Source organism: Heteronotia binoei, chromosome 4 (assembly GCF_032191835.1).
Source record: "Heteronotia binoei isolate CCM8104 ecotype False Entrance Well chromosome 4, APGP_CSIRO_Hbin_v1, whole genome shotgun sequence".
In the NCBI taxonomy this organism is placed as follows: domain Eukaryota; kingdom Metazoa; phylum Chordata; class Lepidosauria; order Squamata; family Gekkonidae; genus Heteronotia; species Heteronotia binoei.
This window is the reverse complement of record NC_083226.1, coordinates 17687679-17713077: the sequence shown is the minus strand read 5'-3', so window position 1 is coordinate 17713077 and position 25399 is coordinate 17687679. Positions and strand designations below refer to the sequence as shown.

Here is a 25399-nt window from a genome sequence, read left to right as displayed (position 1 = left end):
TGGCCCATCCAGTCCAACACTCTGTGTCACATAAGAACAGAAGAGAAGCCATGTTGGATCAGGCCAATGGCCCATCCAGTCCAACACTCTGTGTCACATAAGAACAGAAGAGAAGCCATGTTGGATCAGGCCAATGGCCCATCCAGTCCAACACTCTGTGTCACATAAGAACAGAAGAGAAGCCATGTTGGATCAGGCCAATGGCCCATCCAGTCCAACACTCTGTGTCACATAAGAACAGAAGAGAAGCCATGCTGGATCAGGCCAATGGCCCATCCAGTCCAACACTCTGTGTCACATAAGAACAGAAGAGAAGCCATGCTGGATCAGGCCAATGGCCCATCCATTCCAACACCCTGTGTCACACAGTGGACAAAAACCCTATGCCATCTGGAGGTCCATCAGTGGGGCCAGGACACTAGAAGCCCTCCCACTGTTGCCCCCCCAGCATCCAAAAGACAGAGCATCATTGCCCCAGACATGAGAACATAAGAGAAGCCATGTTGGATCAGGCCAATGGCCCATCCAGTCTAACACTCTGTGTCACACAGCGGCCAAAAAACCCAAGACAGCTCATGGCTCGGTTGCTAACAGGCCATGGACCGGTACCGGTCCACAGCCTGGGGGTTGGGGACTTCTGCTCTAAGATTTATGGCTGGAGCTGATCAAGAGAATACAGTGGTCTACTGACTCAGACCGGGGCAGCACAGAGCAATTTGGGAAGAATGACGGCCTTATTTAACTTTAATAAAAGTGGGATACGTTGGCTACCTTTGGTATAAAAGAATTTCTTGAGCTTGATTAATGTCATTTAAGTGTTTCTCATGACAGGATTTATACGGGAGTCTCACGACAACTTTATTTAAAAATTTATTTCTCAATTAGACTTTTATACCCTCCTCCCCACGAGCGGGCTCATCACTGAACACAAGATGGACTTACTTAAACTAACTTCACGGAGCATTTCCTCCATGCGTTTGCCAGGGATCTTATCGTCAGGCAAGATTTAAAAAAAAGTGCACATGCAATTTAGCCATATTTATCCACGCAGTTACAAATTACTTATAAAATATTCCAACACATGGCTTGTAGGCTGTTACCCCAGGCCATTCCAGCAGCTGCAAGTGGAGGAGTGGGGAATCAAACCCGGTTCTCCCAGATAAGAGTCCGCGCACTTAAACACTACGCCAAACTGCCTATGGCTGACTCAAGGCCATTCCAGCAGCTGCAAGTGGAGTAGGGAATCAAACCCGGTTCTCCCAGATAAGAGTCCGCGCACTTAACCACTACACCAGGCTGCCTATGGCTGACCCAAGACCATTCCAGCAGCTGCAAGTGGAGGAGTGGGGAATCAAACCCGGTTCTCCCAGATAAATCTGTGAACTCAACCAGTACACCAACCTGGCTGTAAGGACTTCACCAGCCCTGGCCAAAGAGCTGGTACCTCAACAGATATGGCCCTTGATGATGCCCCTCCAAAATCCACAGGATGCCTGCAAAGCATCCCAAGGAGAGCACTTTGAACAGCAGCACTCCCTCTGGACAGGGCACCGCAGCAGGTTCCAGGCTGCTCTTTTCTCTCACGGAGCCCCTTTCCACAGAACCTACACAGACCAGTGAGGAACAACGGGCCCTTAACGGGACGTGTATTTGTCACACAAAAAGAAGCTTTCTTCCCTAAGCCAGCCCCCAAACCCCTAACTAAAAGGCCAAATAGAAGCCTGGCTACGCTCTTCGAATCTGACAAATTATTAAGATAATACCCAGGTTTTAAGGGTAGTTTAGTGGAGAAATCTGTTTATCTCTTAAAGATGTCACCTTCTTTATTGTTAACAGATCAATGAAGTAACCCACCCTGTGCCTTCTTTGGGAGAATGGGCAGGATATAAGTCAAATAGATGAATGAATGAATGCATGAATGAATGAATGTATGTATGTATGTATGTATGTATGTATGTATGTATGTATGTATGTATGTGTGTATGTATGTTAGGGAAGTTCTTGTCTATTTGTTTAAAGACAGAAACATGTTTTTAGTACCTGCTCCTATATTTGAAACATATATTTTTGCTAATGCAGTTGTTTTTGCTTGTAACTCTTCATAACATTTGATAATATTTAAAGAATGTGCATTTTATTTTTTATTTTTTTATTTATTTATTTGTAATTTATATCCCGCCCTTCCCACCAGGTGGCTCAGGGCGGCTTACAACATATAAAATCTAACAGGACACATAAAAGTTTAAACATTTCATATAATTTACATAATTAAAATTAAACCACTCAAACAATTTACATATAAAACATTAAAACATTCTACAGTCTTATAAAGCTACGCTCGATTTCAGATTTGAGTGCCGGTTAGTTTTCCCTACCCCCCTTCTCCCTTCTGTATCAAACTTTTTCTGAGAATTTTTTTTAAAACCCTGCGATTCCAAAAAGCCCAGTTAAGCTGACGCGCCTTTCCAGAAAACCCAGAGCACGCATAGCATCCCACCGACCCCTACCCCGCCTCAACTTCTCATCTTCGTGACCACCCTATGAGGCGAGTTACGTTGCGAGTGCGTGAGACTTGGCCCAGTGTCACCAGCAGTGCCGTAAATCAGTGCAAGAGCCGCCACCTCAGATGGAATATGCCAAGACACATATTGAGGGCCCAACTTCCCCCCCCCCACACCCCCAAAGAGCAATTCAAACACAGTGGCTGAAAGTAGGATGGACTACCTGATCTGAAGAGAGCGAGATGGACCAGAGAGCTCCGTCATGGGCCTCAAAGGTCTCCAGCAAAGTCCCCGAAGCCAGGTCAAAGAGCTGCAGCGTCCCAGCCTAAAGCAAGCAACACAGCGAAAGCCTTCATCTCAAGGACCATTCACAAGACTATACTTACGCAGCATTCATTCATTCTTAATAAACCACGCGCATAGTGCTTTCAAAATGTTCAGAGCCCAACACACAGATATAACTTCCTGTTTGCTATCCTTACAAAACCCTTGTAAGACGATAATAATTATTACATGGCAGCTTGTGTAGTAAAGTCAGGAGATCTTAAGATTCTTGGCAGCCAGATGTTCTAGCTCAGGAGTGGCCAAACCATGGCTCAGGAGCTCTTTCACACATATTGTGTGGTTCTTTAAGCCCCACGACACTCTATCAGCCAGCTTGGAGAAGTCATTTGTATCCTTAAATCACTTGTCCAAGCCAAGCCAGCCAGAAGCTTGGAAAATGCATTTAAAGTTGCTTTCTTTCTACCTCTGCCTCTCCATCTATTTGCCTTTCCCTTCCTGCTCTCAAACATCTGACATTTATTCTATGCGGCTCTTACATTAAACAAGTTCGGCCTCCCCTGTTCTAGCTCTTTTAGCGCTATGCACCACTAGGTGGCGCACTAGACTTGTTTTTAAGGCAAGAGACACTGCAGAGGTGGTTTGCAATTGCCTTCCTTTGCGTCAGGACCTTAGAATTCCTTGGAGGTCACCCTACCAAATACTAGCCAGCGCTGACTCTGCTTAGCTTCCGATTATTTCTATCCCACCCTCCCCGCCGAAGCGGAGATCTGACGAGATCGGACTAGTCCAGGTTATCCAAGTCAAGGCACCTTGTAAGGTACTAAAGAGGGAGACAGGGGGAGGGGGGCTTTCCCAAGACCATCCAGTGACTTCATAACGGAGACAACATTTGAACAGGGCACTCCCCCCTCCCAGTCCTGACCATTTTTCAGCATTTATACAAAAGGGGGGTACAGAAACAAACAAGTCAACACTAGTCCAGAGAAAGGTGCAACTGCGATGGAGGGTGGAGGGTGGCTCAGTGGTACAGCATCTGCTTGGTAAGCAGAAGGTCCCAGGTTCAATCCCTGGCATCTCAAACTAAAAAGGGTCCAGGCAAGTAGGCGTGAAAAACCTCAGCTTGAGACCCTGGAGAGCCGCTCTCAGTCTGAGTAGACAAGACTGACTCTGATTCAGTAGAAGGCAGTGTCATATGTTCATATGTTCACTACCCATTTTAGGGGAGGGATGGTGGCTCAGTGGTAGAGCATCTGCTTGGTAAACAGGAGGTCCCAACACCTCCAACTAAAAAGGGTCCAGGCAAGTAGGCGTGAAAAACCTCAGCTTGAGACCCTGGAGAGCCGCTCTCAGTCTGAGTAGACAAGACTGACTCTGATTCAGTAGAAGGCAGTGTCATATGTTCATATGTTCACTACCCATTTTAGGGGAGGGATGGTGGCTCAGTGGTAGAGCATCTGCTTGGTAAACAGGAGGTCCCAACACCTCCAACTAAAAAGGGTCCAGGCAAATAGGCGTGAAAAACCTCAGCTTGAGACCCTGGAGAGCCGCTGCCAGTCTGAGTAGACAAGACTGACTTTGATGGACCGAGGGTCTGATTCAGTAGAAGGCAGCTTCATATGTTCATATATGTTCATGTGTAACGTCTTGGTGAGCAGCAAGGGCAGAACACTCTATTTGCAGATACTCCAAAGCACAGAAAGAAGTGCCACTGCAAGAGCTGGGTGGGCAATTTGCCCCGGTGAAGACACTCCAAACCAGAGAAGGTTTTGCAGCAAGGACTTGGGGAGGAAGAATGACTTACCTTGGTTCCTACGATGACCTGGCGATCTCCCGGGACAAAGAGCGAGCAGAGAGCATATTCACAGGTCATGGTCCGGATGCACTGCAAGGTAGACCTGCAGAAAGAAACAGGGCACCAAAAGAGGTCACTGGATAGTCAATATTGGCATGCCTTGGAGGGAGAGAGCCTCCAGGAATCGCCTTTTTGAACGCGCTCCCTCCCTTACAACTGCAGAAAACAACCACCACGGTGTACAAAACCCACCATAAAAATATATACAAAAAAATCCTTAAAAGTCTATATTTATTTCAAATAATACCAAATGCACAGTATATCAAAAAGTTTCACAAAAGGAAAGGATCCACAGTATATCTATGTCCAGAGAATGTCCAGTCCTTCTCCCTTCTTGCTTAAACCTGTGTGGTATCCAAATCCCTTATAAATCCTGCCTCCTTTACGCGCCTGGATCACGTTTCGCATACGAGGCTTCCTCGAAGCGCCAATCTGCTCAATTTCTCTTTTTGACGTCGACTGAGACCACTATTGAGCTAGTGCCTATTGGAAATGCGATCGAGCGGTCGTAGTGGACGTCAAAAAGAAAAATTGAGCAGATTGGCTCTTCGAGGAAGCCTCGTATGCGAAACATGACCCAAGTCGACGGGCACATAAGGGAACGTCACCTTTGGAGCTAGGATTTATAAGGGATTTGGATACCACACAGGATTAAAGAAGGAGGACTGGACCTTCTCTGGACACTGATATACTGCGGATCCTTTCCTTTTGTGAAACTTTTTGATATACTGTGCATTTGGTATATTTGGTGCATTTGGAGAGCCAGTTTGGTGTAGTGGTTAAGTGTGCGGACTCTTATCTGGGAGAACCGGGTTTGATTCCCCACTCCTCCACTTGCAGCTGCTGGAATGGCCTTGGGTCAGCCATAGCTCTGGCAGGAGTTGTCCTTGAAAGGGCAGCTGCTGTGAGAGCCCTCTCCAGCCCCACCCACCTCACAGGGTGTCTGTTGTGGGGGAGGAAGGGAAAGGAGATTGTGAGCCGCTCTGAGACTCTTTGGAGTGGAGGGCGGGATATAAATCCAATATCTTCATCTACCTCACAGGGTGTCTGTTGTGGGGGAGGAAGGGAAAGGAGATTGTGAGCCGCTCTGAGACTCTTCGGAGTGGAGGGCGGGATATAAATCCAATATCTTCTTCTTCTTCTATCTTCAAGAATTTGAAATTAATATAGACTTTTAAGAATTATTTTGTATATACATTTTATGTGGGTTTTGTACACAGCCGTTGTTGTTTTCTACTACAGATTGTGTTGCCACTTTTTGTATGGTGTCCCTCCCTTACGACTGGCAGGACAGGCGTACCAATGAAGAGCCCACAGTGAGAAACAGGCTTGGCTCTAATTATCCCAAAGAGTTACAGCTTACGCGGGAATTGAGGAAAATCCGGCGTTAATCGAAGCAGTGACCCCCAACAAGTCAGAACTGGCCCCTGCACTTGAACCACTTTAATGCAGCCGACAGCTAGCGGTGGGGAGAGGCTGTGGCTCAATGGCAGCACACTTGCTTGGCATGCAGAAGGTCCCAGGTTCAAGCCCCGGCAACTCCAGTTAAAAGGGTCTGCTAGCAGGTGAAGTGGAAAACCTCTGCCTGAGACCCTGAAGAGCTCAACGGACAACACCAGCCTGCAGGGAATGATTTGCTGATTCAGTATAAGGCAGCTTCACGCGTCCTTATGTGACCCAATGAATTCCTGAATGCTCGGAGGCTTCAGGGGGTGGAACATCGGCTTGGCTTGCAGAAGATCCCAGATTCCTCGAGCCAGGGGTTAGTTTTGCAGAAAAATAGGTGGTGGAGCTCATTAGCATCTCATTCGCATATGCCGCCGCCACCCCCAGGCAAAAGCAACCCGATGCAAGAAAGGAGAGCCCCGGGCGAGTGAGGCCTGCTTGGGCTGGCTAGAGATCCAAGTTGACCTCACTTGCCTGGGGTTCTCCTAGGCTGCCGTCCCCAGTCAAAAAGCCAGCAAGCCACCTGCCACCCAAAATCACATAAGAAGTGGAGAAAGGGTGGTGCAGTTTCTCCAGGGGTTCATGAGGGCTGCTGGGGGTGTGGCAAAGCCCATGGTGGCTGGCTGGCTGCCCGCTCTCCTAATCCAGGGATTGTGATGAAGCTGCACCTACAAGGCAGAGGAGGGGGAACCCTCAGAAAGGTTCAGGAGCTGTGCTCCTGTGAGCTCCTGCTGAATTCAAGGCCTGTCTTGAACTGCATCCAAGTTTGGGGCTGTACTTCAAAAGTATCGTCCAAGAATAAAGTCACTAACAATTTAGGAAAACGGAAGTTGTGGTAGATAAGCGTGGCCCTCTGCAGGGCCCTCCAAGTTCCTGGCTGCACATGTGGTTATTCCTAGATGACACTAAGACAACTGGCAGAAACGGAAAGGTTTCTTTCAAAGTCAAAACTCTCCGCTGGATTCGATTTGATAATGAAAAATTAATATCGAAAATATATAAATTATTGTTGAAATGGTCTACAGAAGAAGTAGTAGTAAAATCTCAAATGATTAAATGGGCAATTGTAAACAAGGAAATACAAATGGATACATGAGAGTATCTTTGGAAGAACTCGATGAAAATATCAACATGTCAGAGTATTAAAGAGAACTGTTTCAAGATGATGTATAGGTGGTATATGACTCCAGAAAAAACTGGCAAAGATGAGTAAAAAGATGTCGGCTAGATGTTGGAAATGTAAGAAACATGAAGGTTCTTCTTATCATATGTGGTGGACTTGTGAAAAAGCGAAAAAGTTTTGGCAGATGATACAACAAGAAATATCTAAAATTTTGGGATATGACTAAGAAAGTTGCAGAGACTTTTCTGTTGGGATTACAAATGGAAAAATTTCCAAAAGAAGATAGAACTCTAATTTGGTACTTGCTCTCAGCTGCTAGGACACTGTATGCGCAGTTGTGGAAGCAAAAAAAAATACCAGAGAAATGGGACTGGATCGTGAAAGTTTTATCGTGGAGTGAGATGGACAAACTAACAAGAACTTTAAGAGACTATGATTTGGAAGTGTTTAAAAGGGAGTGGAAGAAATTTAGAGGATATATAGAGAAAGAATGGAATGTAAAAAGACATTGGACAATTTTTTAATAACGAGTATGAGAAAAGGGAGAAATTGAACTTTGATTGGTTAAGGGTACCTTTATAAGTGAACTCAAATATACAACTTCGGCGGGAGTCTAGTAACGGAGGGAGGGGGGATCAGAAAATATCATATGGGTTAGGGATAGTAATGATATAAACAGATATTGTTACCATGTGTCATTAATAAAATTGTTTAAACCAAAACTCTCCGCTGGCTTCGCACCACAAGCTGCGCCACTCGGGAACTGTTATTGCAGCCTGTGTCTTCCTTCGCAGAAGGACCCTGGTTCTATTCCTGGCACTTCCAGTTAAAAAAAAAATCAGGCGGCAACCGATGTGAAAGATCTCAAACCCCAAGAAGCTATTAGGATTAACGCCTCCCATTTTAGCCGTCACGAAGCCATTCAGGCAACTCTCAGACTGTGGCTGTTTCAGCGGGAAAAAAACAAACTTTGTTTTCTTAAAGAAGTTTTTATATTAGCTACCTTAGGCTGGTCTGTCTTCCCCATGTTGTTGGGAGATGATTTACAATGTTTGAAAGCAGCCGTCCCCAACCTTTTTGGCACCAGGGACCGGTAGAAGACAGTATTTCCACGGACCGGGGTGGTGGGGTGGGGAATGGTTTCAGGATGATACAATTATGCACTATTTCTATTAGTCTGGTGCGGTGGTGAAGTGTGCGGACTCTTATCTGGGAGAACTGGGTTTGATTCCCCACTCCTCCACTTGCAGCTGCTGGAATGGCCTTGGGTCAGCCAAAGCTCTTGCAGGAGTTGTCTCAGAAAGGGCAGCTGCTGGAAGAGCTCTCTCAGCCCCACCTACCTCACAGGGTATCTATTGTGAGAGGGAAGGTAAAGGAAATTATGAACCACTCTGAGTGGAGGCCAGGATATGAATCCAATGTCGTCTTATAATTATTATTACTACATTGTATTATATAATGAAATAATTATACAACTCATGGCCCAGTTGCTAAAAGGCCACGGACCAGTACTGGTCCACAGCCCAGGGCTCTTGGGGACCCCTGTTTTAAAGCGTCGGAGAGGGATTATAGGGGGGTTGGAAGATGGAGCGCGAGATCAAACGTCCTACATCCTCCGATGCAATGCCCCCCCCACCCACCCAACCCCGAGAAGCTGCTGACAGTCTGAACAGACAGCATTGAATATCATTGACCAAATGGTCTGATTTGGTAGAGGGCTGCCTCAGCTGTCCCTCGAGAAGGACTTCTCACCTGTTCCAAATCTTGACCGACTCAGCAGATGCAGAAAGAACGGCTATGTTGTCGGAGCTGAATGCTAGCGTCCGGACATCGCTACGGTGACCCCCGATGGTTATCTTGGACGTCCGGGCAACCTGGGGGGGCTCCGCTGCGGAGTTCAGCGTGTAAGACTCAACAGTGTTGTTCTGGAGCATGACAGCCGCTTTCAGCTCCCCTCTAGGGCTGAGGATCAAGTCGAAAGATCTGTTCAAATAAAAAAAGCAATGGCGGCAAACATTACATGGTATATATTGGGGGGGACACAGTCGGAGGGCTTATACTGTCCTGGCCCCACTGATGGACCTTCTGATGGCACCTGGTTTTTTTGGCCACTGCGTGACACAGAGTGTTGGACTGGATGAGCCATTTACCTGATCCAACGGCTTCTCTTATGTTGGATTGGACGGGCCACTGACCTGATCCAACATGGCTTCTCTTATGTTGGACTGGATGGGCCATTAGCCTGATCCAACAGGGCTTCTCTTATGTTCTTATGTTGGACTGGACAGGCCATTGGCCTGATCCAACATGGCTTCTCTTATGTTGGACTGGACGGGCCATTGGCCTGATCCAACATGGCTTCTCTTATGTTCTTATGTTGGACTGGATGGGCCACTGACGTGATCCAACATGGCTTCTCTTATGTTGGACTGGATGGGCCATTGGCCTGATCCAACATGGCTTCTCTTACGTTGGACTGGATGGGCCACTGACGTGATCCAACATGGCTTCTCTTATGTTGGACTGGATGGGCCATTGGCCTGATCCAACATGGCTTCTCTTATGTTCTTACGTTGGATGGGCCACTGACCTGATCCAACACGGCTTCTCTTATGTTGGACTGGATGGGCCACTGACCTGATCCAACACGGCTTCTCTTATGTTCTTATGTATGCAAACTAAATGCAACTATTTCTATTAGGTCAATGTTCTTATGTATGCAAACTAAATGCAACTATTTCTATTAGGTCAACTGGAGGATTAAACAGGCACAGTTGATTGTAATCGTTCAGGATCCTTACGCAGACACAGAAAGTGTATCCAGGGATGTCTAATGAATGTTGGAAATGTAGAAACAATGAAGGTGCTTTTTTCCATATGTGGTGGTCCTGTAAAAGATGTAACAGGAATCGGAGAATGATACGTGGGTTGTTACAGAAAATGTTGTTGCTGACACTGCCATTCAAAACAGAAATGTTTTGGCTTAATATTATGCCCGATGTATTGGATAGAAATGCTAAACGTATAATTGTTTTATGTTAATACTGCTGCTAGGATAATGTTCGCGAAATACCGGAAGAAAGCAGAGATACCACCCAAAAGAGGAGATTCTGATGAAAATTTTAGAAACAGTGGAAATGGATATTTTGACGGGCTTAGTGAAAGAAAATGTCAAGCAGGACTTAAAAGAACTTTGGCAATCATTTTGCAACCTGATGAGATTAAATGTTTGATTTAAACCTAGGAGGCATAAGACAGTTTTAAGAATTTAAGAAACTTAGAAGAAGACGACAACTGCAGATTTATACTCTGGCCTTCTCTCTGAATCAGAGACTCAGAGCGGCTTACAATCTCCTATATCTTCTCCCCCCACAACAGACACCCTGTGAGGGGGGTGGGGCTGAGAGGACTCTCAGTGCAGCTGCCCTTTCAAGGACAACTCCAGCGATAGCGATGGCTAACCCAAGGCCATTCCAGCAGGTGCAAGTGGAGGAGTGGGGAATCAAATCACAGTTAAGAGTCCGCACACTTAACCACTACACCAAACTTACTATGGGCATTGGTTAATCGCAATTGGTTACACAATATTATGCAGAAGGAGTTAGAAATTTAATCTAGTTCAACAAAATGAGAAAAGATGGAAATACCTTTTCCCTTTCCCCAATTGCCTTATGAATTTAATTTAATTTTTTTTTAAAGACACAGAAAGGATAGGGCACATGCATCATGCGCTCTGTGCAGTGTGGTTCTTCTCCACAGGCTGTCTGGATAAGTTATCTGCACATCCACAAGTCCAAGAGTCAGGAACCTGCTCAAGGAACTTAGATCTTACTGATCCCTTGAAATGCCAAAGAGCAGCCCACAATTCAGCTCAGACTTAACTTTCGGAGTAGAAGAATTTGAACAGATAAGATTAGAATTTCAATAGCCAATCCATATACAAAAGAACCCCCTCAGGTAAGCTCCTTCATTAGTATGTCACAGCCCAGGAAGCTCCCACAAGAGAATGACTCAGCCCTACCCCAACTGCCTGAGTAGATATAAATTACCTGCCTACCATCTTCTTCTCAGTTTGACTCAAAGAGAACTCCAGTTTTCTAGGTTATACCTCTGAGTCAATCCATATACAAAAGAACCCCCTCAGGTAAGCTCCTCCATTAGCATGTCACAGCCCAGGAAGCTCCCACAAGATAATGACTCAACCCTACTCCACCTGCCTGAGTAGATATAAATTACACGCCTATCAACTTCTTCTCGATTTGACCCAGAGAGAACTCCAATTTTCTGGGTTACACCTCTGAGGATGCCAGTCACAGTTGCTGGCGAAACATCAGGTTTCACAATGCCAAGGCAATGTCCACACAGCCTGGAAAATCTACAACAGCCAATTTGAACTCCGTTCCCCCTAAATACCCAAGTCGGCATCCGTCAAGGTTTTGCACTCACTTGATTTTGGCAGAAGCTCTGATGTTCACAAGGCGCAAAATCCTCTCTTGCAGGCTGCACTCCAAACTGCCACTGACTTCTTCCCCCTCTTCTTCCTCCTCGTTTGATCTTTGCCTAGGATGGGCAGAAAAAATTAAACCACGATCTGGACCAGAAACCAGGTGACAAAAAATACATAAACAAGTATTGTTTCACCAGCAACTAGCCACCCCAGACCCAATTCATCCCCCGCTCTGGAGGGTTACGTAGCTTTATTGCCCCCGACACAACCACCAGCCTCTTTTGAGTTCTCCAGAAATCGTTTAGGCACTGAGAATGAGAAGGATGCCCCTTTTCGTCTCTCTATTTCCTATCTTTCAACATCTGTTTGTGGCTATTAGCCACAACTAGGGCTTTTAAAAAAAAAACAGGAATGCACAGGAGCACAGTTCTGGCTGGCTTGGCATCAGCGGGTGTGGCCTAACATGCTAATGAGTTCCTGCTGGGCTTTTTCAACCAAAAAAGCCCTGGCTACAACATCCCCGGACCAAAGGAAGCCAGGCTATGCTCCACTCAGGCTAGGGCTTTTTCGGTGGCGGCACCAGAAATGTGGAATGCCCTCCCGGAGGCCATAAGGGCCCTGCAGGATCTTTCACAATTATGCAGGGCCTGTAAAACTGAATTGTTTTGACAGGCCTTCAACATCTGAATCCAGGATAGAACCACCACCTCTCACCGCTGAGAGGAGCTGCGAACATCATGGGATCATCAACAGAAAAAGACCCCGCCACATTAAAATGTACAGCACCGTAAATTGTTTTAAATGTATTTTATCGTTTTTAAATTGTTTTATATAACCGATTGCTAGCCGCCCAGAGTCCGCTTGCGGAGAGGGCAGGATATAAACTTCATGTAATTAATGCAACAGCAGGAGGGCTTCGGGAGTTCTGCCCCCCACTTGTGGACCCCATCCATGCAAAATGACTGTAATATGTCACAAAACATGAATATTCGAAAAACAAAAATTGCACCAATTGTATATCGTTATTAACACTGATACATAATTCACACCAAAGAATCCATGCACATATAAAGCCTCAATTATTACAAACATTCTATAGGATCAGGTAACATAAGAGACCATAAGCGAAGCCACGTTGGATCGGACCAAAGGCTCCTCCAGTCCGACACCCTGTGTCACACAGTGACTAAAAAAACCCAGGTGCATCAAGAGGTCCACCAGTGGGGCCAGGACACTGGAAGCCTTCCCACTGTTGCCCCCCCCTCCCGCATGCACCAAGAATAAAGAGCATCACTTGCCCCAGACATAAGGACATAAGTGAAGCCATGTTGGATCAGGCCATTGGCCCATCCAGTCCAACACTCTGTGTCACATAAGGACATAAGTGAAGCCATGTTGGATCAGGCCAATGGCTCATCCAGTCCAACACTCTGTGTCACATAAGGACATAAGTGAAGCCATGTTGGATCAGGCCAATGGCCCATCCAGTCCAACACTCTGTGTCACATAAGGACATAAGTGAAGTCATGTTGGATCAGGCCAATGGCTCATCCAGTCCAACACTTTGTGTCACATAAGGACATAAGTGAAGCCGTGTTGGATCAGGCCAATGGCCCATCCAGTCCAACACTCTGTGTCACACAGTGACTAAAAAAACCCAGGTGCCATCTGGAGGTCCACCAGTGGGGCCAGGACACTGGAAGCCCCTCCCACTGTGTCCCCCTCCAAGCACCAAGAATACAGAGCATCACTGCCCCAGACAGAGAGTTCCATCAGTACCCTGTGGCTAATAGCCGCTGATGGACTTCTAACTGGATGAATTCCAATTAGGATAATCATCAGTTCCAAAGAATCACATGAGAAATCCCAAGTAATGGCAATATCATTTGGGTCACTTCCTTCAGCAAACACGTCTGAAATACCACTTGTACACGAAGGTAGTGCTGTTCCCAAAGTCAAGTTATTAAAGGCAAATTCCATGGGGATCAACAGAAATCAACATTATCACGGGCGACATTAAAGCCTTTATGATACTATCGCCTACATTCAACCCACTGGTGGACCTCCAGATGGCATCTGGGTTTTGGCCAACTGTGTGACACAGAGTGCTGGACCGGATGGGGCCGTTGGCCTGATCCAACATGGCTTCTCTTATATTGTTATTACAAGGTCCAAACCCATGTCTGTGAGCCCAGGCACTTCCCTCACCCACTCCACACTCTCCCTTCTCTCTTGCTAGACTACTCTCACTTGTAGATCTGTTACCAAATCAGAGGCCAGCCGGGAGAGATCTACAGTGCAGTGTCCCTCCGTGACGCTCCTAAAAGCTTTGTGTCAAGGTTGGCCGGCAGATTAAGGGGCTTGCAGCACAGTGCAGGCCAGGCTCCAAAGGTTTTCAACAGCCCCGCAGCCAGGATTTGGAAGGCCGTGGGGCCTTTGATTTGGGGGGGGGGGGGGAGCTCAGCAGCCCCATAGCCACTCTCACACCAGCTGGCACCCCACATGGCCTTCCCTTCCCTCCAAGGAGCGCGAGAAAGGCAGCAAGCGTGGGGGAAGGGTGGCAGGCGCACAAGAAGGGCAGCAGAGGTTCTGGGGTCTGGTTGGGGCCCCCACCCAGAAGTCGGGGGCTCTGCCCCCACAGGCGCCCTCATAGCTACGGGCCTGGTTTTCAAGCCGCTACGCGACAAAGTCAAAGCAAGAAGCCTCCTGGGTGGAAGCCTTCAAAGAGAGGACTATGAAGAACATCAAAGAGGCCGCAGATTGCAGCTTGGGTTTGTACACTGGTGAGAAGCCTGGGAAAATAGGCATACAAGGGATGTACAGCTACTGTATTTCTTCCATGGGGAGGAAATTCCTCATGGAGCCAAAAACTGGCACAAAAGAGGGAGGTGTGGTGGCTTTGTGCCCTCCCTCTGATGACCTAATTGATGCAACCAGAAGCAGAGGGGAAGATGCTTTCAGCAGGATCCGGGTACGGTGGAGAAACGTCTGGCCGATTCTTACGCTGTGATGCACAGCGTCACAAACACCAGGATTACCACTCACAGGGCCTCACGCCGATCACGAATCTTCGGGAAGGGCTGCCTGTCTCCTGACACAGGTCAAGCCTTTCACACATTCTTCGAACATGGGAACAGGGCAGACCGCTAAATAAAGCACTTACTTGGCCTTCTTCCTCGCTTTCTTCATTTTCTTCTCCATTTTCTTACGGATCTCTTCCTCGCTGAGAACGTAGAATATTTCCAGGATGGAGTCCGTTCCCTTGGAAGAGACGGAGAGTCAGTTGCCAAGTTAAGAACGTAAGTCATGTCTTACCAGGCTGATGGCCCTTGCGGTCCAACATTTCTGTGTCACAGAGTAGCCAAAACCCAGGGGCCATCAGGAGGTAGAAGAAGAAGAAGATATTGGATTTATATCCCACCCTCCACTCCGAAGAGTCTCAGAGCGGCTCACAATCTCCTTTACCTTCCTCCCCCACAAAAAACACCCTGTGAGGTGGGTGGGGCTGGAGAGGGCTCTCACAGCAACTGCCCTTTCAAGGACAACCTCTGCCAGAACTATGGCTGACCCAAGGCCATGTCAGCAGGTGCAAGTGGAGGAGTGGGGAATCAAACCCTGTTCTCCCAGATAAGAGTCCGCACACTAAACCACTACACCAAACTGGCTGTCCACCAGCAGGGTCATAACTCCAGAAGCCCTCCGACTGCGGCCTCCCAAACACCAAGAATATAGAGCATCACTTGCTCCAGACATCTCTTAAAAATGGTCAAGGTAGTCCCCTGTGCAAGCACCAGTCGTTTTCGACTCTGGGGTGATGTCGCACATGACAGCAGACTTTTGGGTTTTTTGTAGGGTGGTTTGCCATTGCCTTCCCCCACCATCAAACTTCCTTAACATAAGAGCCACATAGAATAAACGCCAGATGTTTGAGAGCCACAAGATATGGGAGGGACGGTGGCTCAGTGGTAGAGCATCTGCTTGGTAAGCAGAAGGTCCCAGGTTCAATCCCTGGCATCTCCAAAAACGTTTCCAGGCAAGTAGGCGTGAAAAACCTCAGCTGGAGACCCTGGAGAGCCGCTGCCAGTCTGAGTAGACAATACTGACTTTAATGGACCCAGGGTCTGACTTCAGTACAAGGCAGCTTCATATGTTCATATGAATGCCAGATGTTTGAGAGCTGCAAGGAAAGGAAGGAAGGAAAATAGACGGGGTGAGGGAGAGGTAGAAAGAAAGCAACTTTAAATGCTTTCTCCAAGCTGCTGGCTGACTTGGCTTCAAGAAGCAATTTAAAGAGGGAAATGCCTTCTCCAAGCCAGCCAACAGGGCGGTGGGGGCTTGGAGAGCCACACAATATGTGTGAAAGAGCCACATGTGGCTCCCGAGCCGCAGCTTGGCCACCCCTGATCTATACTTTCCCCCCAGCAAGCTGGGTACTAATTTGACCAACCTCGGAGGGATGGAAGGCTGAGTCAACCTTGAGATGACTACCTGAACCCAGCTTCCGCCGGGATCGAACTCGGGTCATGAGCAGAAAGCTCAGACTGCAGTGCCACAGCTTACCATCCCTTGTATGTCCCTTTTCCCAGGCTTCTCACCGGTGTACAAAACCAAGCTGCAATCTACCAGCCTCGTGGCTAATAGACACTGATGGACTTCTGCTCCATAGGTTTATCCAATCCCCCACTGAAGCCATCTATGCCTGTAGCTGCCACCACTTCTTATGGCAGTGAATCCCATGCCTTATTGCTGAAGAGCTGTAACAACGACCCTTCGGGAAGGCCCTTGGTGAACGCCAATAGCGGGCAACTTACATGGCAAGCGAGAATCCGCCCTGTCCGATCAGTGGCGAGAGTCACAACTCGGTCCCTTCCTTCCCGCATGATGGAGCCGGCCTTTGTGCAGCTCAAGATGTGCTAATAAAGGAGGGGGGGGAAGGAGAAAGGGTTAAATGATTAAGGGCTAAGCATTTCAAGTAAGCCAGCCAAATGATCTGGCCGAGCGAACAGAACAGCTGCATTCAGGCATCACAGCCCAGAAACAGCAGCACACAAGCAGCCCCGTCAATGGCTTCTTTCCATAGCTCTTCCAGGCTCTGTACTGATGGCCCAGATGTTTAAAATGGCATCTTTGGGACCGCCTCTCCTGATATGCCCCCTGAAGAGCCCTGCACAGGTAAGAACTTTAAGCGGGCTCAGGGCGGCTTACACTTCTTGTGATCCCAGCACGAGAGGTATCCAGCTTTCCTCAACCAGAGCTGGGGTTTTCTTTTCAGCCCTGGCTCCAACCTGGTGCAAACCTCTGGCCAAAGAATGTTTGTGCCCTGCGGGACGTAATGCAGTTCTGCAGGGCCTCAACGGCAGAAATGTTCCGCCAGGCATTTGGCTGAGAACGGCAATGGCTTCCGCTTGGTCTGATCCATCCGTTCCGGCACTCCTGTTTCTCGCCTCCCTCCCCACCCCACAAAGCATCAGCATAGCTATCTAACGACACCTAATTAGAAGGAAAAGAAGAGGATACTGTATTTATATCCCGCCCTATACTCTAAATCTCAGAGCGGTCACCATCTCCTTTAACCTCCCCACCCCCACAATAGACACCCTGTGAGGTGGGTGGGGCTGAGAGGGCTCTTACAGCAGCTGCCCTTTCAAGGACAACTACTACGAGGGCTATGGCTGACCCAAGGCCATTCCAGCAGGTGCAAGTGGAGGAGTGGGGAATCAAACTCAGTTCTCCCAGATAAGGGTCCACACACTTAACCACCACACCAAACTGGATCTTAGGTTAATTGTTGTTATCTGCTGTAGTTTATTATTATTATCAGGGCTTTTTTTGTAGCCAGAACTGCTTTGCATAATTAGGCCACACACCTCTGATGTAGCCAATCCTCCTGGAGTTTACAATAGAACTAAGAACCTGTACTAAGAACCCTGTAAGCTCTTGCAGGATTGGCTACATCAGGGGTGTGTGGCCTAGTATGCAAAGGAGTTCCTGCTACAAAAAAGCTCTCATTATCTAAAAAGAATCTTCACTGTGTGACTGAAGATCAGCTGTGGCAGCCATTTTGAGGCTGGCTCCGCCTCCCACAGCAGCCATTGTGTGGCAGCCATTTTGTGGTCGAGCCCACCATAATGCGTCAGACTCCCAAAGATGCTCACAGGCAGGGGTGGAGCTCCTTTGCATATTAGGCCACACACCCCTGATGTAGCCAATCCTCAGAGAGCTTACAAAAAAGAATCTTACAAGCTCTTGGAGGATTGGCTACATCAGGGGGTGTGGCCTAATATGCAAAGGAGCTCCTGCCAGAATTCCACCCCTGCTCACAGGTGCAAAAAGTGTAGGGACTCCTTAGCTATAGAGACTATAGAGCTATATTTTCCTTATAGGGGCGCAACAGTTACTGCTGCTTCAGGAACTCAGCTTCAGAGTGGAACTGAGGCCTTTAAAGAGTGATTCCTCACGCCAATGAGGACTCGGCTTCCTGACCTGCCAATGCCTTAAGGGCAAACGTTCCCCTGCAACAGAGACTGCTGCCGAAGAGGAGGAACAGACCACGTTGGTCTTCTCTGTCTGGGGAAGGGCAGAGGTCAATTTTGTAGAAAAAGAGGTGCCGGACCTCATTAGCACAACTCATCTGCATATGCCACACACACCCCGACATCACCAGAAGGTGGGCTAAATTATATCAGCTCAGCATCCACCTTCAAATGCTTCCGGAGTAAGAACTGTCATTATAAAAACTTACTCCCGTCGCGCTTTTACAGTTACGTTCTCCTCTGTGGCCACGGTGGCATAATGCAGATTTCCATCTTGATATGTTTTGGTTACTTTCCCGTTTTTAAGGGGGGGGGGAATATTTGAAAGTTTGTGAAATCTTACAGTTCAGTAACATCCTCCCAGGGGGGTTGAACAATGGACCAAGGGTGTTGTTGCTTTTTTTGGGGGGGGGGGAAGAGCACAATAAAATTTAGAGGTTCTGGAGCTCTGCTCCTGTGAGCTCCTGTTCAAAAATGAGGCCTGGAGAAAGGGGACGTGGCCTCCACAGAAACGGCCAGAGATCTTGAGGGCTCCTGGATTTAAGCAAGCGGCGTATCTAGTCAAGGCAAGAATGGATAAATATTCTTCCATGAGTAAGAGCTGTACAGGCCCAGGTAAATTGGAAACGTGGGACTCAACCAGAGCATCATCTCAGAGCATCCTAACATTTAAAAACCTTAACTTTAACCATGGTTTGGAAAAGAAGCATGAATGCTATCTAACCCAAAATGCACAGGAAAAATACCTCTTCTTGGGTCTCATCCCCATCTTCTGCCTTATCAGCTTCAGAAGATTCTTCCAAGCCGTCTGAAGTCCCTTTACTTCTCTTGCACTGGGGCTCGTTGGGGTCTAGGCTCTGTTTATAATCCCAAAGGGAAGAAAAGGCAATGCAATAAAACAGAGAACGTTCCGTCTTCCCTCCTGCCCGCTGGTTCAATGAGTTGCCAGTGCAGGATGGAATCTTTCCACAGAGCCAAGGACAGGCCCAGCCACTGCCTTAGCAAAAAGATCTGGAGCTCAGCGTCACGGCAACCAGGCCTAAGTGTGCCAAGTGGTGCTTTGTGTCACTTAAACGCAGCAGGCATCCAGCACTTCACTATTTGCTTTTGGTCAGCTGATGCAGACCTGGCAGCAGTTCATGAGCTCTATGTTTATTCAGTCATAGAGACTTTATTCAGTAACAACGCTGTATCGGGCAAAACCAGGTCTTGCTAAGACTGAGGAGTCACAGGAAAACAATCCGATACATAGGTTGTTTCAGACCGTTACTTCCGTTTGAGTAAAAAGTGCCTTTTTTTCTCTACCAATGAAGCAGCACCTCGGCCTCCCCAGCATTCCAACCATCCTTATCCATAAGCAGCGATAGTCTCCTACGGCACGACCTTGAAGGCTCCAGCGTATAGCTCAGGGTGAGAAAGGATACTTGTAAGTTTCACAGGCTCAATAAGCATGCCTGCATAGCCAGCTGCTTCTACAAGCACAATAGCACACTGTGGCCAATTCTGAACCAACATGGAAGTAAGAATGTAAGAGAAACCATGTTGGATCAGGCCAATGGCCCATCCAGTCCAACACTGTGTCACACGGTGGCTCAAAAACCCAGGTGCCATCAGGAGGTCCACCAGTCGGACCAGGACACTAGAAGCCCTCATACTGTTGCCCCTCCCAAGCACCAAGAGTACAGAGCATCACTTGCCCCAGACATGAGAACATAAGAGAAGCCATGTTAGATCAGGCCAATGGCCCATCCAATCCAACGCTCTGTGTCACACAGTGGCCAAAACTCAGGTGCAATCAGGAGGTCCATCAGTGGGGCCAAGACACTAGAAGCCCTTCCACTGTTGCCCCCCCCGCCAGCATCCAGAATACAGAGCATCACTGCCCCAGACATGAGAACATAAGAGAAGCCATGTTGGATCAGGCCAGTGGCCCATCCAGTCCAACATTCTGTGTCACACAGTGGCCAAAAACCAAAGTGCCATCAGAAGGTCCATCAGTGGGGCCAGGAGACTAGAAGCCCTCCCACTGTGCCCCTCTCCCAGGCACCAAGAGTACAGAGCATCACTGCCCCAGACAGAGAGTTCCATCAATACCCTGTGGCTAATAGCCACTGATGGACCTTTGATGCTTATCCAATCCTCTCTTGAAGCTGGCTATGCTGGCAGCCTCCACCACCTCCCGTGGCAGCGAATTCCACGAGTTAATCACCCTTTGGGCGAAAAGTACTTATGGCACGGGGGATACCTTGACAGCAGCACAAGGTCTATCATCACAAAACGACAGGAAGGGCATTACGGGAGCTATGCGGAGGCTGTAAAGTCAATGAGGAATACCTTCTGGCTTCCGAGCCACAGACAGATGTGATGGAAAACATCGCTCTGGCACCTTCATAACCCCTGATTCACTCCTTATATTCAGCCCACGCGAAGTGCCGGGAATGCCCCTCGTTCTTAGTGAGTACAAGAATGCAAAACTAAAGGCTGACCCCCCCCCCCAAAAAAAAAAGCAATCCAGAGCAAGCTGGAAAGCTGACAATTTTAGAGTCCACCATTTGGAGCAGGATGCAAACGCAGAAGGACAAAGGAACACCAGCTCTTACTGCCTGGAAATGGTTGATGCTCCAGGCCCTCAGTTCGCTGTCCGCCGACCCCGTGAGAAGCAGCTTTCCTTCCGCGACTAAGGCCAATCCCCACACCTGAACAAGGAGAAGAGAGCAGAGGTTTTTATTTAGACCAGCGGTGGCCCAACACATATTTCACACATATTGTGCAGCTCTTGGAGAAGGCACTTGTCTCTTTAAATCGCTTCTCCAAGCCAAGCCGGCCAGCAGTTTGGAGAATGCATTTAAAGTTAAAGTTGCTTTCTTTCCACCTCTCTCTCCCTTCCTCCCTCAATCTACCTTCCTTCCTCTCGCCCTCCCTCCCATCTTGTGGCTCTCCAATGTCTGACATCCAGGTCTTACGGCTCTCCAACACCTACATTTCTCCCATGTGACTCTTACATGAAGCAAGTTTGGCCACCCTTGATTTAGATTCCCTCCACCTCAGCAATAGCTAAGCAATGACGGAACAAACTGGCTTTTCTGGGTTCCGTCAGATAAATATACACGCCCTTGGGTTTACAACAGGATTTAAGGATTCCCAATCTGTGGAGCTGGGACTGATTGGGGGAGATCTCTGACAAGGCCCCCTCCGGCTCTTTGGAGCACGACTCCCCAATGTGGCACCTGCCCCATTTGCTAGAACAGTGGGCTAGGCCACTGTCTGGTAGAGCTTGCAGTGGACGGGTCTGCACCTGGAAACAGATGCCACTGGGGAGACTGAAGGGTAAGTCAACTGCACGCCTCCTGGTGGTGTGCCTCGTGCAAAGGACCCAAAGGGAAAGGACCATCCTCTCCACAGCCTCTGCACTCTCATCTCACCACCCTGTAAGAGAGAAAGTTGGCTACAGAGAAGAGAGAATGAAGCAGAGCAACAGCCACCCAGGAAATAAGCAACTGGGCTAGAGTAAAGGTATGGGCAATTTCACTCCCCTTTCTCCATGGCCAGCTTGCCCTCCTTCAGGCACCTTGGCCCTCTCACCTGACCTGCTTTGCCCTGCTGGATCAGACCAGTAGTCCATCTAGTCCAGCATCCTATCTCACACAGTGGCGAATCAGTTCCTCCGGACAGCCAGCAAGAGGGCATAAAGGCTGAGGCCTTCCCCTCACGTCGCCTCCTGGCTTTGGGATTCAGCAGCTTACTTCCTCCGAATGTGGAAGTTCCCTTCAGTTGCCATGGCTAATAGCTACTGACAGATTTCTCCTCCATGGATTTATCTAACCCCCCCCACCACCACCACCTTTCATACTGTTCATTCCGGTGGCCATCACTACATCCTCATGAAGTCCACGTTTTAATCATTCTCTGTGGGAAGCATTTGGGCATTTTTGGTCAACTGTGGAGAAAAGCAACTGGTGGACAAACTGTTGGTTATGATGGGCACAGTAAAGTTTCAGCAACCTGGTCTGCAAGCCCCTTTCTCTGTTGAAATAAGTCATTTTCCCAACTGGTCTTTAATTTGTGGTCATTCCTTCACAGGGAAATTTAAAGGTTATTACCTTTAAAGCCCTATATGGCCGAGGACCTGCCTACCTAAGGGACCGCCTCTCCCCATATGTGCCCCAGAGAGCACTGAGATCTAGCTCTCAGAACTTACTAACAATCCCTGGGCCAAGAGATGCTAGGTTGAAGGCTACTAGGGAGCAGGCCTTCTCGGTGATGGCCCCTCGTTGGTGGAACCACCTTCCGGAGATGGTGTGAGCCCTGCGGGACCTGAACCAGTTCCGCAGGGCTTGCAAAACATTTCTTTTCCAGCTTGCTTTCGAGATAGAACCCGATTAATCTGACGTGTGGACATCTAGCCATCTTGTGGATATTATGATTACAGTTTTTAGCACCCATTTTATACATTTTATCTATTCTAAATAATTTATTATGCAATTGATATATTTAAAATTGTTTACATTGTTTTACATGAATCATGGGATCTCCATGTCTGTTAGCCGCCCTGAGCCCGCCCCGGCGGGTGAGGGCGGGATATAAAAATAAAGTTGCTATTATTATTATTATTATTACTACTACTCAGGTGTTGTTTTCATCTGTGCTGGAACAGTGTCAAGAAGACGCATCCAAGCAAAGGGCCCTCGGTTCTCAGTTAGTGCGTGTGTATCCCATGCGCTTGGCACATTTACCGTGATGTGAACCTTGACTGTCATAGTCTTAAAGTTTAGGCCTTGGTGACATTTGCGGCTCAGAAAAGAGACAGCGCTCTTGCCTTGTAGTGATATCTTGAGCCGGGGCGAGAGAAAAGCGGATTTAAAAGGACCCAAATCAATAAGCTAACGGGACCAGTGGGAAGATGACTAGGCAACGAATTAACAACCTGCCAACCCCTCCGGGTTTTGGTCATGGAGGACTGAGCTGCTCTTCAGCTGACGAGCAGATCAGAACCTCCGTTCTGGGCAGAGAAGGTGATCTTAACACCTGCTGCCTACCTCTTCCAGGCAGGGAGGGGGCCAAGATATGCTTATAAAGTTCTGAGGGGATTTACTTGGGCTGACGAGGGACTCCAGTGGGGGTTTCTTTTCGGCTTTGAAGAGTCCCCCCGAGAAGGACTGCATTCAATCGTCTACAGAAGATCTCTGAGGCCATTAAATCGGCTTAAATCCACCAAGACACAAAGCTTAAGAACATAAGAACATAAGAGAAGCCATGTTGGATCAGGCCAACGGCCCATCAAGTCCAACACTCTGTGTCACACAGTGGCAAAAAATGTTATATACACACATACACTGTGGCTAATAGCCACTGATGGACCTGTGCTCCATATTTTTATCTAAACCCCTCTTGAAGGTGGCTATACTTGTGGCCGCCACCACCTCCTGTGGCAGTGAATTCCACATGTTAATCACCCTTTGGGTGAAGAAGTACTTCCTTTTATCATCTTTGAGCTTCTTTGAGACTGATCGGCATCTGATAACCAACAACCTGCCAGCCCCTCGAGCTTCAACGACAAGGAAGACAGCTTCCACAGTCCATACCCTTTCCGCCCGTTTCTATCTGCGTTTGATTTTACCTCCGTTCGGTGGCCAACGAGTGTTTTGAAGCAGTGCTGCGTGTTCAGATCCCACCATTTCACTAGGGTGTCTTTTGCACTGGGAAGGGGAGGGGGAAAAAAAAGTCACATCGAGGATGGTAAACACACACGGATTCAGCATTTATCGCTTGCCTCCCTTCTGTGCGGGACTCCTCACGGCGGTGCTTTTTCCCACCAGATTCTGCACTGGCATCTCGGGAGCAGGGCTGCGTGTTCCCTGCTCGCTTCCAGCCCCATGCAAACTCAAGAGCCGATGATGCGATCGGGACAAAGGCTAATGGGGAATGGGTTACGTTACAGTCTCTTCCAAATTAATCTAAATCCATTTGGCTAGTGTCGGGCTACCAGCCACTGAACAGCTAAAGCAGGCAAAATACGTGGACTAAGCCATATAAGTTACTATTTCCCTAGGGTAACCTACACCCTTGTCAGAAAGTGGCAGAGCTAGAAGCGTTTGGAAACACTCTCTTAAGAGGACACTGTGCCAGCATGCCACGCCCTCCTTTGCTGGCACCATCCCTTTTCTAGCCACGTACTGAATATTTGTACATGGGAGAGCGCAGATGGCCAACTGCGGCTGGTTTTCTGCAATCTCTCACACAGGAGGAACAGGCAGACGGTTGTATTGCTTCTCTTCACTTATTGACACTCCTTATTTTTATATTTATTTTATTTAGAAGAAGAGGAGGCTGGATTTATACCCCACCCTTCAGCACCCGAAGGAGTCTCAGAGCGGTTGACAGTCTCCTTTTCCTTCCCTTCCCCACAACAGACACCCTGTGAGAGAGGTGGGGCTGAGAGAGCTCTGCCAGAAACTCCTCTTGAGAGGAACAGCTCCGTGAGAACTTGTGACTAACTCAGGGTCACATCAGTAGGTGCATGTAGAGAAGTGGGGAATCAAATCTGGATCTCCCAGAAAAAGAGCACGCGCACTTTAACCACTACACCAAACTGGCTCTCATTTATACCTCATCTTCGCTTCATTTATACCTCATCTTTCTCCCCAAAGGAGATCCAAAATGGCTTATACCGTCCTTAGAGCCAGTTTGGTGTAGCGGTCGAGAGAGCAGACTCTCAGTTATACCCTCAAGAGCAATTCTCTCAGAGCTCTCTGAGCCCCACCTACCCCACAGGGTGTCTGTTGTGGGAAGAGGAAGGGAAGGAAATTGTAGGTGCTCTGAGACGCCGAGTGAAGGGCAGGGTATAAATCCAAACTTGCCGCCACCGCCACCATTCTCCTCTCCTCCACTTATCCTCACAACAATCCTCACAACAACCCTATGAGGTAGGTTATCCTGAAACGGTGTGACCAGCCCAAGGTCATCCAGCAAGTTTTCCCAGCAGAGTAGGACTTTAAACCCTCCAGAATCCTAGCCCAAATCTACACCAGCCTGGCTCTCTTTTTATGGCTTTAAAGGTTTGGCGCAGCTAAATCCCAAAGCTGATGATGAACAAATGGTACCAGTTTGGTGTAGTGGTTAAGTACGCGGACTCTTATCTGGGAGAACCGGGTTTGATCCCCCACTCCTCCACTTCCACCTGCTGGAATGGCCTTGGGTCAGACATAGCTCTCT

At 48.0% G+C, this 25399-nt stretch overlaps 1 protein-coding gene across 2 annotated transcripts in view; it reads right to left on the bottom strand.

The window, feature by feature from the left end:
- WDR3 (WD repeat domain 3) overlaps window positions 1-25399 on the bottom strand; it is a 418951-nt gene that overhangs the window by 379599 nt on the left and 13953 nt on the right. For both annotated transcript variants that reach the window (XM_060236858.1, XM_060236859.1), the window contains exons 5-13: window positions 23805-23883; window positions 20788-20883; window positions 18934-19044; window positions 16466-16567; window positions 14818-14915; window positions 11654-11767; window positions 8960-9190; window positions 4588-4681; window positions 2725-2826 (exon numbers count right to left, since the gene is read on the bottom strand). In XM_060236858.1, the coding sequence (XP_060092841.1) occupies window positions 2725-2826; window positions 4588-4681; window positions 8960-9190; window positions 11654-11767; window positions 14818-14915; window positions 16466-16567; window positions 18934-19044; window positions 20788-20883; window positions 23805-23883 (1027 nt within the window). The remainder of the gene's footprint in view (window positions 1-2724; window positions 2827-4587; window positions 4682-8959; window positions 9191-11653; window positions 11768-14817; window positions 14916-16465; window positions 16568-18933; window positions 19045-20787; window positions 20884-23804; window positions 23884-25399) is intronic.